The 12,624-nt window shown below is 41.9% G+C and overlaps 1 protein-coding gene across 3 annotated transcripts in view; it reads right to left on the reverse strand.

Moving 5' to 3' along the window:
- sbf2 (SET binding factor 2) overlaps positions 1 to 12,624 on the reverse strand; it is a 572,061-nt gene that overhangs the window by 204,380 nt on the left and 355,057 nt on the right. For all 3 annotated transcript variants that reach the window (XM_072272620.1, XM_072272618.1, XM_072272617.1), the window contains exon 16: positions 1,255 to 1,404. In XM_072272620.1, coding sequence (XP_072128721.1) covers positions 1,255 to 1,404 — 150 coding nt within the window. The remainder of the gene's footprint in view (positions 1 to 1,254; positions 1,405 to 12,624) is intronic.

Raw genomic sequence — 12,624 nt, forward strand, 5'->3', positions numbered from 1 at the left:
GAGTAGCGTTCGGCACGGACTAGAAGGGCAGAGATGGCCTGTTTCCGTGCTGTAATGGTTATATGGTTATTGGTAAGACTGTATCTGTATACAGAACATTAGTTCTTCAGATGTTTATCCACCTGATACCTGAAACAGTCAGATTATTTTATTGAGAAAGGTTGAATAAGCTGGTTTATATCTGCAGGTATCTAGTAGTGTGAAAGGAAACGACTGAAACATAAAAGATGGCAATTGACCTTTACAAGGTAAATCTGGAGAGGATGTTTCCATGTGTTGGGAGAATTTAAACTAGGGGTCATTGTTTAAAAGATGGAGTGAAATATTTTTCTCTCAGAGTGGTATGAGTCACTGGGACTCTCTTTAAGTGGTGAAAGCAGAATTTTTGAATATTATTAATACAAAGGCAGACAGATTGCTGATATGTGGTGAAAGGTTACCTTAGGTGGACTGTAATACAAATGCAGGCCCACAATAAGAATGAACATGATTTTGTTTCGGTTTTAAGAAGGCCATTTGACCTGTTCCCACTTCATATATACACACGTGCATAGGTTCTGCTCATTTTACAACCAAGTCAACATGCTCTCAAAAGTTTCAATTCGATCACCAACTATTTCTCTCTCATGAAAATATAAGCTTTGATATTTCAATGCCAGCAACACCTTGGTGGAAGTGTTCCTGATAACCAAATAACACTCAAGAACACTTGTGGCAAATGTAGTGCACCTCATCCTCTTCAACCTCTGAGTCACCTTTGATATATTTGATCACAAAATTGCCTTCCATTGCACTTCTTTAACAATATTCTTTCATAGTCAACAATATCTAGAACATTTGACACAAAGACCGTGCTTCTCAGCCCAGCTTCACATCTTGTGGAGCCCATTCGATATATCCCTGTCCCGCCTGTTCTTTGTCGGCCTGTTGCCCTACTAAAGACACATAATCAGCTGCCACATGAACATCTATGGTATATTTTCCTATCATCTTTCTACATCATGAATCTATAATTAAACAGCTAATTTACATATATAGAGAAGAAAAGACGAGGCATTTTTATCAAAATACCTTTCAACAGAAATGCAAACTGAACCACCACGAAACTTGAACTTAAAAACATTCTATAGTTCATCTTTATTATAAGATTAAACAAACTTGAAGTAATCTGTTATCATCAATGGTTAGATATTCAGGACTGTTCATCTTCCTTCACTGCTGAATAGCTAATACCAATACAGCATAAGGATTTACCTGTAATGCACAATTCATCATTCTGACAATGTAGTCAAACTGCTGGTGATCCAGAATTGCTCGATTTTGTTGAACATGCAGACTTAATTCTTCAATGAGGCACTGCCGAGCTACTCGACCCTTCAAGGCACGCAGTGCAGCTGGTAGAGTCTAACAAAGCAAACATAGTAATTGTAAATGTAAACTTTATATCAAAATCCTTTAAATATTATAAGACAGCTTCTAATGGACATTTCAGTATTAGAGTGCCACATACATACCATTAAAGGATTTTATTTCAAATTATTTATTTGAAACCACCCATGTACCACTGTCATATAATTTAATATCTCCATAAACTACACTATGGAACCCCTTCTGGTTAGATTTATGTGTGATGGCATTCAAAAAATTATTTCATCTATTCTGTAGTACCAAATTACTGCTTTGTGGATCTCATAAAAATGTTTGTCATTGCAAAATTTAATTTCCAAAGTACCCACTTAAAATAAAAACCAAGAAAACCCTGTGTAATGAAAATGGAATTATAATTTATAAAGAGAATGTATGTGAAGAAATTCTCTTCTGAAGTGAGGTTTGGAATCATCACAACTGAAGTACAAAGCCCATGAAATATTATTCATGATAAGCATTCTGATTTTACTAAAATAGGCTTAAATATATCCAACAGGCTTACCTAACATCATCTACATAAATACTGTGGTGTCGTAACATTTCAGGCTCAATATCAGTGATTTCATGAAGCTAAGCCCTGAGCTGTGGTTTACTTTGGGGTACTGGACAAGACTGCTCCAATAGTTACCCAGCTGCTTCATCATAAATCACAGATTATTTGCAACATACATGCCAGCTTATTCTTGACTTCTATGCTGTGCCCTGCAGCGCTGATGTATAGAACACTGGAAAGTCAGGTGCGACTTAAGTGATCTTGCCCTCAACCCCAGTCATTGCTTAGGGATGTTCCATAACTTACTGGACAGGGAGGTTACTTATCTAGCTCAGCATTGTAACACTAATAGCCGACACATCCAGCACGACCCTATTCTCTTGAATGTTTTATAACTCTAGTCAAAGAGTTATGTAGTACAGAAACAGGGCCTTTTGCCCACTGAGTTCATGATAACCGTGAAGCAACCTATTTTATTCATCCTGTATTCCCAAAGCTTCCACTGATTGTGAAATTGCCATTTACGTACTTACTGATGGAGATTTACAGTGGCCAAAATAACAACTAATATGGACATTTTTAGAATGTAGGAGATAAACCACACACTCACAATCACAAAAAAAACTTGTATACTCCCACTAAATAACATTAGAGGCTGGGATAGAATCTAGGTTGATGAGGAAATGGCACCAGCTGCTCATTATTAAAAACATTGAGTAAAGGCAAGTGGTTTGCTTTCTTTTAAATTATATTTTAATTTATATTACTGTTTTTATTTACAGCAGATAAAAGCTTTTTGAACAAATTTATTTTCTAATTCACTCTTTTTTATTGTTTCAAAAATTCTCTGATCAGAGACCAACTGGAAACAGTGAAATAACCTGATGGGAGAACTGTGGGCCTTACCTCTTCCACCAACCATAGTCAGGATCAAAATCCAAACCAGAGTTTAATATTACTGGCATATGGCATGAAATTGTTGTCATGCAACAGTAGTAGATTGCAATGCATAATAAAAAAAACTATAAATTACAAGTATATATACATAAAGGAGAAAATTAAATTAAATAAGTGGTGCAAAGAGAGAGGGGGAAACACTGAGGTAATGTTCGAAGTTTCATTGTCCATTCAGAAATCTGATGGTGGACATGAAGAAGCTGATCCTGAAACGTTGAGTGTATGTCTTCAGGCTCCTGTACCTCCTCCTTGATGGTAGCAACAAGAAGAGGGCATGTCCTGGGTGATGGGGATCATTAATGACGGATGCTGTCTTTTTGAGGCCTCCCCTTTTGAAGGTGTCCACAACACTGGGAAGACTATGTCCACGATGGATCTGGACGAGTTTTTTGCAGCTTTTTCCCGATCCTGTGCAGTAGTCCCTCCAAACCAGACAGTGATGCAACCAGTTAGAATGCTCTGCATGGTACATCTGTAGAAATTTGCAAGAGTCTTTGATGACATACCAAGTCTCCTCAAACTCCTAATGAAATATAGCCACTGTTATGCCTTCTTTGTAATTGCATCAATATGTTAGGTCCATGATAGATCTTCAGAGATGTTGACAGCTATAAATTTGAACCTGCTCACCCTTTCCACTGCTGATCCCTCAATGAGGACTAGTGCATGTTCCCTCAACTTCCCATTCCTGAAGTCCAAAATTCCTGTGACACCACTCAACTGGCACACCCATCTCACTCCTGTACTCCTCCTTGTCACCATTTGAAATTCTGCCAACAATAGCTGTGTTGTCAGCAAAATTACAGATGCGGCTTGAGCTGTGCCTAGCCATATAATCGCAGGGGTAGAGATAGAAAAGCAGTCGGATAACCATGCATCCTTGAGGTACACCAGTGTTGTTTGCCAGTGCAATGCTATTTCATATATGCATAGACTGTGGTCTCCAGGTGAGGAAGACAAGGTTCCAGTTGGAGAGGGAGGTACAGAGACTCAGGTTTTCAAGCTTGTTGATTAGAACTGAGGGTATGGTTGTGTTGAACACTGAGCTATAGTCAATAAAAAAACCGCTGACGCGGGTATTACTATTGTCCAGATGTTTGAGGAGCCATTGAAATTGCATCAGCTGTAGACCCATTGTGGTGATCTGCAGTGGATCCAGATCCTTGCTCAGGCAAGAGTTGATTCTATCCATGACCAATCTCTCAGAGCAACTAATCACAATACATGTGAGTGCCACTGGGCAATAGTTGCTGAGGTATTTCTTTTGCCATTCTTGACCGCTGGGTACGATTGCCACCCTTCTGAAGCAGGTGCGGACCTCCGACTGCAGCAGTGAGAGATTGAAGATGTCCTGGAACACCTCTGCCAGTTGGATGGCACAGGTTTTCTGAACCCTATCAGAGCCTGGCGCTTTGCAAGAGTTCACCATAGGCATAATTGTGGTTGGCAGCGTGCAACACCTCAGATATCAACGAAAGCAGTGACACCAGCAGAAACACAAGAGCCTCAGGGCCACAAAATATAATAACAACTTTGGGGCTACAGTGGCAGGTAAGTGCAACTCTCTGGACAGGACAAAGGTAATTTGGCTCAATATCATTTAATCGTACTTTGCTCCTTTCCTGAAACTCCTGAGTTTTTTTAAATACATAAATAGCAGAGAGTATCACTTGCTTTTATTTTACTGTAACAGTAGCTTTTGATGGAAATTGTAATAATTAAAATTTGGTTGCATCAGAACACTAGCTTGTTTGCTTCCTTGTGGTACTTTGATTTTTCACCTCTGGTCTCTGGTGATTACTTCAATGTCAGTGGTGTTGCCTACAAACTTTTATCAGTTTAACTGATCGATCACTGGGAATGCAGTCATTGGTGTATAGAGAAAATAGGAGAGGGGAGAGAACAAACCTCTGTGGCTGACTGAGCTGGATGTGGAAACGTGCTTGCCTAATGTCACTTATTGCCTCCTGTCAGAAAAGAAGTTTGTGATCAACCTGCAAAGAGGATTTGATACATTAAGATTGGAGAGTCTCTCCTAGGGATGACGGTACGAAGGCTGAACTGACATCGTAAGTGAGAATGCTGACACATGTATCAGGGGAGTTGAGGTGCAGTAGTATAACATCCAGACCAATAACAACTACATCATCTACAGATCTATCAGCTCTGTAGGCAAATTACAGTGGTTCTCAAAAATTTTGAGTTACGGATTTAAGAAATGACACAACCAGCCGTTCAGTAGTCTTCGTTATGACTAATGTGAATGCAATTGGCCTGTAGTCATTGAGTCCAGTGATCTTTGATTTTTTTTTGGGGATTGGAATGCTAACAGATTTCTTGAAACATGCTAGAACAGTACATAGTTTAAGAGACTGATTAAAAATGTCAGTGAAGACGACAGACAGCTGGTTAGCGCCATGTTTAGGCATGGCAGGAGAGACAGAATTAGGGGATGGCAGTGGAGCAGCCTTCTTGATATTTTGCTTCCAAAATATCTTTCTCACCTCCTCCCTGACACAAAGAGAGTGATAGTCTGGCTGAATGGGCATTTGAGGGGGTTTTTGAAGTGTGATATTGCCAGTCAAATCGGCAGTGGAACTCGATTAACTAGTTTGGGAGGAAGGGGTCATTGGGGAGGGAGTGCCTTCTTTTTGTAGTTAGTAATGGACTGAAGACTAATAACTGGACTAAAAAGTAAAATGGCAGCAATACATAACATGGGCTTTAAGTGAATCCAAATGCTTTCAGCTCAAAAATACATAATTTTGAGAATGCCTGGTCAACATGGAGTTAAATTTCTTTCAAAATGTGGTATTTAAAAAGGATAATCATTGCCTTCTGGGACAATAAGTTATAAATCAGTCAGAATTGTCAACCACATTCCAAGTAAGTTTAAGCTTAAAGTCCCAAGATGCATTTAATGCAAAAGTGAAATAAATGTGTGATAAAAATAACTCGTTATTTCCGTAGATGCTGCCTGACCCACTGAGTTTCACCAGCGTTCTGTGTGTGCTACTCTGGATTTCCAGCATCTGCGGAATCTCTTCTGTTTATGATTCGCTGCTCCACTGCAAAATCTCTTTGATGGATGCCTACCCTGAAGAAACTTAAATCTCCTCTTCAACGGGAATTCAGTAAGACCCTGTCTCACTGCTCCCCTGTGATTTCTGGTGCTCTCTGACTCTTTGAACATGTACTCACCAAGACCCACTACCGCAGCACCTTCTGGTTAGTCCTCGTTGCCCTCCCCTCCCCCTACATTTATTCTGGCATCTTCCTTTTCAGTCCTGAAGAAGGGTCTTGGCCCAAAACACACCATCCCTACCATGAAGCATAGTGGTGGCTGCATCATGCTGTGGGGATGCTTCACTGCAGCAGGCCCTGGAAGGCTTGTGAAGGTAGAGGGTAAAATGAATGCAGCAAAATATAGGGAAATCCTGGAGGAAAACCTGATGCAGTCTGCAAGAGAACTGCTACTTGGGAGAAGATTGTTTTCCAGCAAGTCAATGACCCAAAGCCAAAGCTACACAGGAACGGCTTAAAAACAACAAAGTTAATGTCCTGGAGAAGCCAAGTCAGAGTCCAGGCCTCAATTCAATCCAGAATTTGTGGCTGGACTCGGAAAAGCTGTTCACTCATGATCCCCATGCAATCTGATAGAGCTTGAGCAGATTTGTAAAGTAGAATGGGGAAACCCTACAGTGTCCAGATGTGCAAAGCTGATAGAGACATATCCACACAGACTCAAGGCTGTAATTGCTGCCAAAGGAACAGCTACTAAATACTAACTTAAAGGAGGTGAGTAATTATGCAATTAATTATTTTGTGTTTAATAATTGTAATAAATTTAGACCAATTTGCAGAAATTTATTTTCAATGTCAAAAAAGCAAAATTAAATCCACTGTGAAACAATAAAACATGAAAACTTCCAAGCGGGGGGCATATATCCTTTATAGGCACTGTGCCTTCCAAAATGCCCCCAGAAACACCAGATCTTGCTGTTTTGCCACCATCACCTCTAATGTCCTCTTCCAATCAACTTTAGCCACCTCCTCTCTCCTGTCTCTGTAATTCTCATTTACTCCACTTTAATACTGATACATCCTATATTAGCTTCTCCTTCTCAAACTACAGGGTGGATTCTATCATATTATGATTACTGCCTCCTGATGCTTTCTTTATCTTAAGCTTCCTAATCCAGTCTGGGTCATTACTTTACATCCAAAGAATTGTCAGTCCCCTAGTGGGCTCAGCCAGAGACTGCTCAAAAAAGCCATCTCATAGCCATTCCTCAACTCCCTCTTGGGAAACAGCACCAATCTGATTTCCCCAATTTACCTACATATTGAAATCCAACCCACCCACCCCCCCATGATTATCACAACATTGCCCTTTTTACATGGCTTTTCTACCTCCCAATGTATATAACTCTCATCAGGATCTTTTGTGGTTTCTTAACTCTACCCACAAGGATTCTACATCTTTTGATCCTAGTTCACCTAAGAATTTAATTTAATATTTTTTAAACCAACAGAGCCACCCACCCCCTCTGCTTACCTGCCTGATCTTTCAATACAATGTGCATACTTGGATGTTAAGCTCCCAACTATGATCTTCTTTCAGCCAAGACCCAGTAATGCCCACAATGTCATTTCTACTAATTTCTAACTGCACTACAAGATCACCTACCATATTCTGTACACTGGATACTTTAAAAAATAACACCTTCAGACTTGTATTCATTACCCTTTTTGATTTTGGTTCTCCCCCCCCCCCGCCATTACACATTAACTTATCCCATCAACTACAATTTTGCCCTATCATCAGTCTGTCCTTCCTCACAGTCTCACTAAACACTGCATATAGTTTTGTACCAATTGCCCCATCCTCAGCCCAATCAACACACATCAAAGTTGCTGGTGAACGCAGCAGGCCAGGCAGCATCTCTAGGAGGAGGTACAGTCGATGTTTCAGGCCGAGACCCTTCGTCAGGACCCTTCGTCTTGGATGCTGCCTGGCCTGCTGCGTTCACCAGCAACTTTGATGTGTGTTGCTTGAATTTCCAGCATCTGCAGAATTCCTGTTGTTCTCAGCCTAATCACATTGGTTCCTATTCCCCTGCGAAATTAGCTTAAACCCCTTCCATATCGTCTCACAAACCTGCACGAAGGATACTGGTACCCTTCAGGTTCAGCTGTAACCTATCCTTTTTGTGCAGGTCATACCTTCTCCAGAAGAATTCCCAATGAAACTGAAATGTGACATCCTGCCCCTTGCACCAATTCTTCAGCCACGCATTCATCTGCAAATCATCTTATTTTGATCCTCACTGGCACAAGACACAGGCAGCAGTCCAGAGATTACTACCCTGGAGGTCCTGTTAGTCAGCCTTCTACGTAACTCCCTACATTGTCTCTTCAGTACCTCCCTGCTTTTCCTACCTATGTATTTATTACTGCTATGTACCACAACTTCCAGCTGTTCACCCTCCCCCTTTAGAATGCCAAGGACAAGATCTAAGACATCCCTGACCCTGTCACCAGGGAGACAACATACCATCTGAGTGCTCTTTCACATTTACTACTGCACTCCTCTTCTCTCAACTTCCCTTCTGAGCCGCAGAGTCAGACTCAGTGCCAGAGACCCAGTCGCTATAGCTTCCACCGGTAGGTTGTTCCACCTCCACCCACCCTCCCCAAACAGTATCCAAAGCTGGATACTTACTACTGAGGGTCATGGCCACAGGGGTACACTGCACTGGCTGCCTATTTTTTCCCTCTCCTGACAGTCATCCAGGTACCTGCCTCCTGCAACTTAAAAGCTCCCTGCAGCTCCTATCCATCACCTCTTCATTTTCCCAGATGAGCCGAAGGTCATCGAGGTGCAGCTCTAGTTCCTTAACATGGTTTCTAAGGAGCTGAAGCTCGATGCACTTCATGCAGATGTAGTTATCAGGGAGACTGGAGATCTCCTAGAGTTCCCACATCTCACACAAAGAACATACCACTGCCTTCAGACCCATTCTCATCATAGTAACAGAAAAAAAACTTAGAACCTCTGCCTGTGCTTGTTCAAGTCTGTTCTCGCCCAAGCCTATTAAGCCAAGGCCTACCCATCCTAATACTGCCCCACTCCAACAATAGCCATTCAATACACTTCCTTTACTTTTTTAGTAGTAATCTGCTGAAAATACAAGTCAACAGATTCAGGAGTAATGAGTGAATCCACATTGCTACATGAGGCGCAACTTTTCAGCCACACCCCATCTTGAGACATAGTAACATTCTGAACCACATGACTATAATACATAACCTTTTTTAAAACCCACATTTTTTTTTAAGATCCACATTGAACTGTTGAATTTTTTGAGTATGTGACTTAAGACATTGATGAAGGTAGAGCAGTAGATGTAGTGTATATGGATTTCAGTGAGGCGTTTGACAAGGTACTCCATGCAAGGCTTATTGAGAAAGTAAGGAGGCATGGGATCCAAGGGAACATTGCTTTGTGAATCCAGAACTGGCTTGCCCACAGAAGGAAAAGAGTGGTTGTAGACAGGTCATATTCTGCATGGAGGTCAGTCACCAGCGGTGTGCCTCAGGGATCTGTTCTGGGACCCCCCTGCTCCATGATCTTTATAAATGACCTGGATGAAGAAGTGGAGGGATGGGTTAGTAAACTTGCTGATGACACAAAGGTTGGGGGTGTTGTGGATAGTGTGGAGGGTTGTCAGAGATTACAGTGGGACATTGATAGGATGCAAAACTGGGCTGAGAACTGGCAGATGGAGTTCAACCCAGATAAGTGTGCAGTGGTTCATTTTAGTAGGTCAAATATGATGGCAGAATACGTATAGTATTAATGATAAGACTCTTGGCAGTGTGGAGGATCAGAGGGATCTTGGGATCTGAGTCCATAGGACACTCAAAGCTGCTGCGTAGGTTGACTCTGTGGCTAAGAAAGCATACGGTGCATTGGCCTTCATCAATCATGGGACTGAGTTCTGGACCCAAGAGGTAATGTTGCATCAGAATAAAACCCTGGTCAGACCCCATTGGGAGTACTGTGCTCAGCTCTGGTCGCCTCACTACAGGAAGGATGTGGAAACCATAGAAAGGGTGCAGAGGAGATTTACAAGGATGTTGCCTGGATTGGGGAGCATGCCTTATGAGAACAGGTTGAGTGAACTCGCCCTTTTTTCCTTGGAGCAACGGAAGATGAGAGGTGACCTGACAGAGGTGTACAAGATGATTAGAGGCATTGATCGTGTGGATAGTCAGAGGCTTTTTCCCCTGGGTTGGAATGGCTAGCACGAGAGGGCACAGTTTTAAGGTGCTTGTAAGTAGGTACAGAGGAGATGTCGGGGTAAGTTTTTTTTAAACGCAAAGAGTGGTGAGTGCGTGGAATGGGCTGCCAGCGACAGTGCTGGAGACAGATACGATAGGGTCTTTTAAGAGACTCCTGGACAGGTACATGGAGGTCAGAAAAATAGAGGGCTATGGGTAACCCTTGGTAATTTCTAAGGTAAGGAATTGTTCGGCACAGCTTTGTGGGCCGAAGGGCCTGTATTGTGCTGTAGGTTTTCTAAGTTTCTTTGTTTGTTTCTAACAAATTTCCTGTAGTGGCAGAGCTAATCTGAACAAATCAGAAACTGTTCTTCAACTGCACTCCAGAACCAAGTTGACAGCTACAGTTTTGTTGAGCTACAGTGAAGTACACATTTATCTGTGCACACCATTGGAGGTCAAAATTCAAGTCATCTTTGATTTATTTGTTGTTCCATGAGAGGATAAGCATAACTCTCAGCAGAGACATTACAAATGTCTCCCACTAACCCGCTCCTGTTGCATCTCATTTCCCTTTCAAAATAAGGTTCATGACCAGATCCTACAAAACATTAACATTTTTTTCCCTCTCAGGAGCCACTTCTCGCTGAAGGCAGACTCGGATGATAAACTACACCGTCACCTTCTATGTCCTAGCAGAGTTCTGCACATGCACAAGTTCAGAGAATGAGGTCCAAGAAATCAACTCATTCTCCATGCTACATGAGTAGATGAGCTTTACACTTAACATTTTCAAAGAAAAAAAACTCTAACTAATCTGCCCCTACTATACAACACCACCCTCCAAGAATAAAGATTTCAAAGGGACTGGACATGAACCACTTCCCATGCCAGAAGCTATTTCTCAAGCACTATCAATGATGATATTTACTACTTACTTCAATGCACCAACATAATCCATTGAAGAAAATGATGTTTGAAGATCAAGCTTGATACCAAATTTATAATCTAGCAGGCAATATTGATCCATGTGCTTCTATTTGCTTCTAAAACAAGGACTATCTACAACACAGAGTGTATAGGGTGCCCAGGGAGGGAAAGCAGGTCTGTTGTGGTCCACCCAGGGGCAGCTCATCCCCCTTTGGTCCCCACCTGCTTCCCAGCTCTCACCTGTGGCTCCAGCTAACTGTTTGTATGCGATAGCGGCCACACCCCAGTATACCACTTTGATGGGCGGGCTAAACCTGGTGAGGATAGCCAGGAACCTCCAATCCCAGTGAGATGGGGATATGCCCACCCCAGCAAGCGAAGCCAGTTCTGACAGGCTGGCCGGATGAGATCAACTACAAGATCCAGTAGCCAAAAAGGCAGTGGTTCGTGGCAAGCGAAAGGCATGACAAGGCAGAGAAGGCATTAGGGCTATCCACTGCAGCCGAGGAAGCCTCAGGTTGTGACAATTTTTCAAAACACTGGACCAAGATTTTTTGAGGCTGAGAGAGTGGAACTGCACCTGTGCAATTGCCTTTTCACTATAAAAATCCTCCCGCACAGGTTTTACTCCATGCAGCTCTTTAGTTGCACAGACAAACATCATCGTCAGGAATGACAGATAACCAACAATCTACAACACACTCATCAAGACACAAGAAGGATGCCATCAATATTCTCATCTTAAAATCCTCACAATCTACTAGAGCCTCCAGTGCAACCAAGTTATCCTTAATTCTGCAGGGCTACCGAAGAAGAAAGTGCAAGGCCACAAACACAAGAAAATCTGCAGATACCGTAAATCCAAAGCAACACATACAAAATTCTGGAGGAACTCAGAAGGCCAGGCAACATCTATGGAAAAGAGTAAACAGTATATGTTTCGGGCCAAGACCCTTCACAAGAACTGGAACGAAAGAGAAGATAGAATAAGAAGACCCCTCAGTTAATGGTAAGGGTCCATGACATAAAGAAGGTTGGGAACTCCTGATCTAGAGAGTATAAGTTTAAGGTGCAAGGGTAATTTACTGTATGCAGAATCAGCTGCCAGAGGAAGTGACTGAGGCAGATATAATGAACACTTTTAAGAGATAGTTGGGCAGGTACATGGATTGGAAAGGTTCAGAAGCTTATATGCCAAATGCAGAGAAATGGAACTAGTCCTGCTTTTCTCTGGGTGCTCCAGTTTCCCCCCATCCCATAGTCTAAAGATATACCAGTTCGTAGATTAATTGCTCATCATAAATTGTCCCATGATTAGGCTAAATTTAAATGCACTCCTCGAAGGGCTAGAGGGGCCTATTCCAGACTGTATCTCAAAAAGAAGTAAATCCCAACTAAAAAAAGTCATGCATCTGCCCAGACCTCAAAGTGTCATGACAACAAGGCCACAGACAACAAATCAATTAACGGATGGTGTACATTTTCCAAAATTGACTAACAGCAGGTCTTTTGCCATCCGACTAATATAA

This window comes from Mobula birostris, chromosome 11 (genome assembly GCF_030028105.1).
Source record: "Mobula birostris isolate sMobBir1 chromosome 11, sMobBir1.hap1, whole genome shotgun sequence".
Classification (NCBI taxonomy): domain Eukaryota; kingdom Metazoa; phylum Chordata; class Chondrichthyes; order Myliobatiformes; family Myliobatidae; genus Mobula; species Mobula birostris.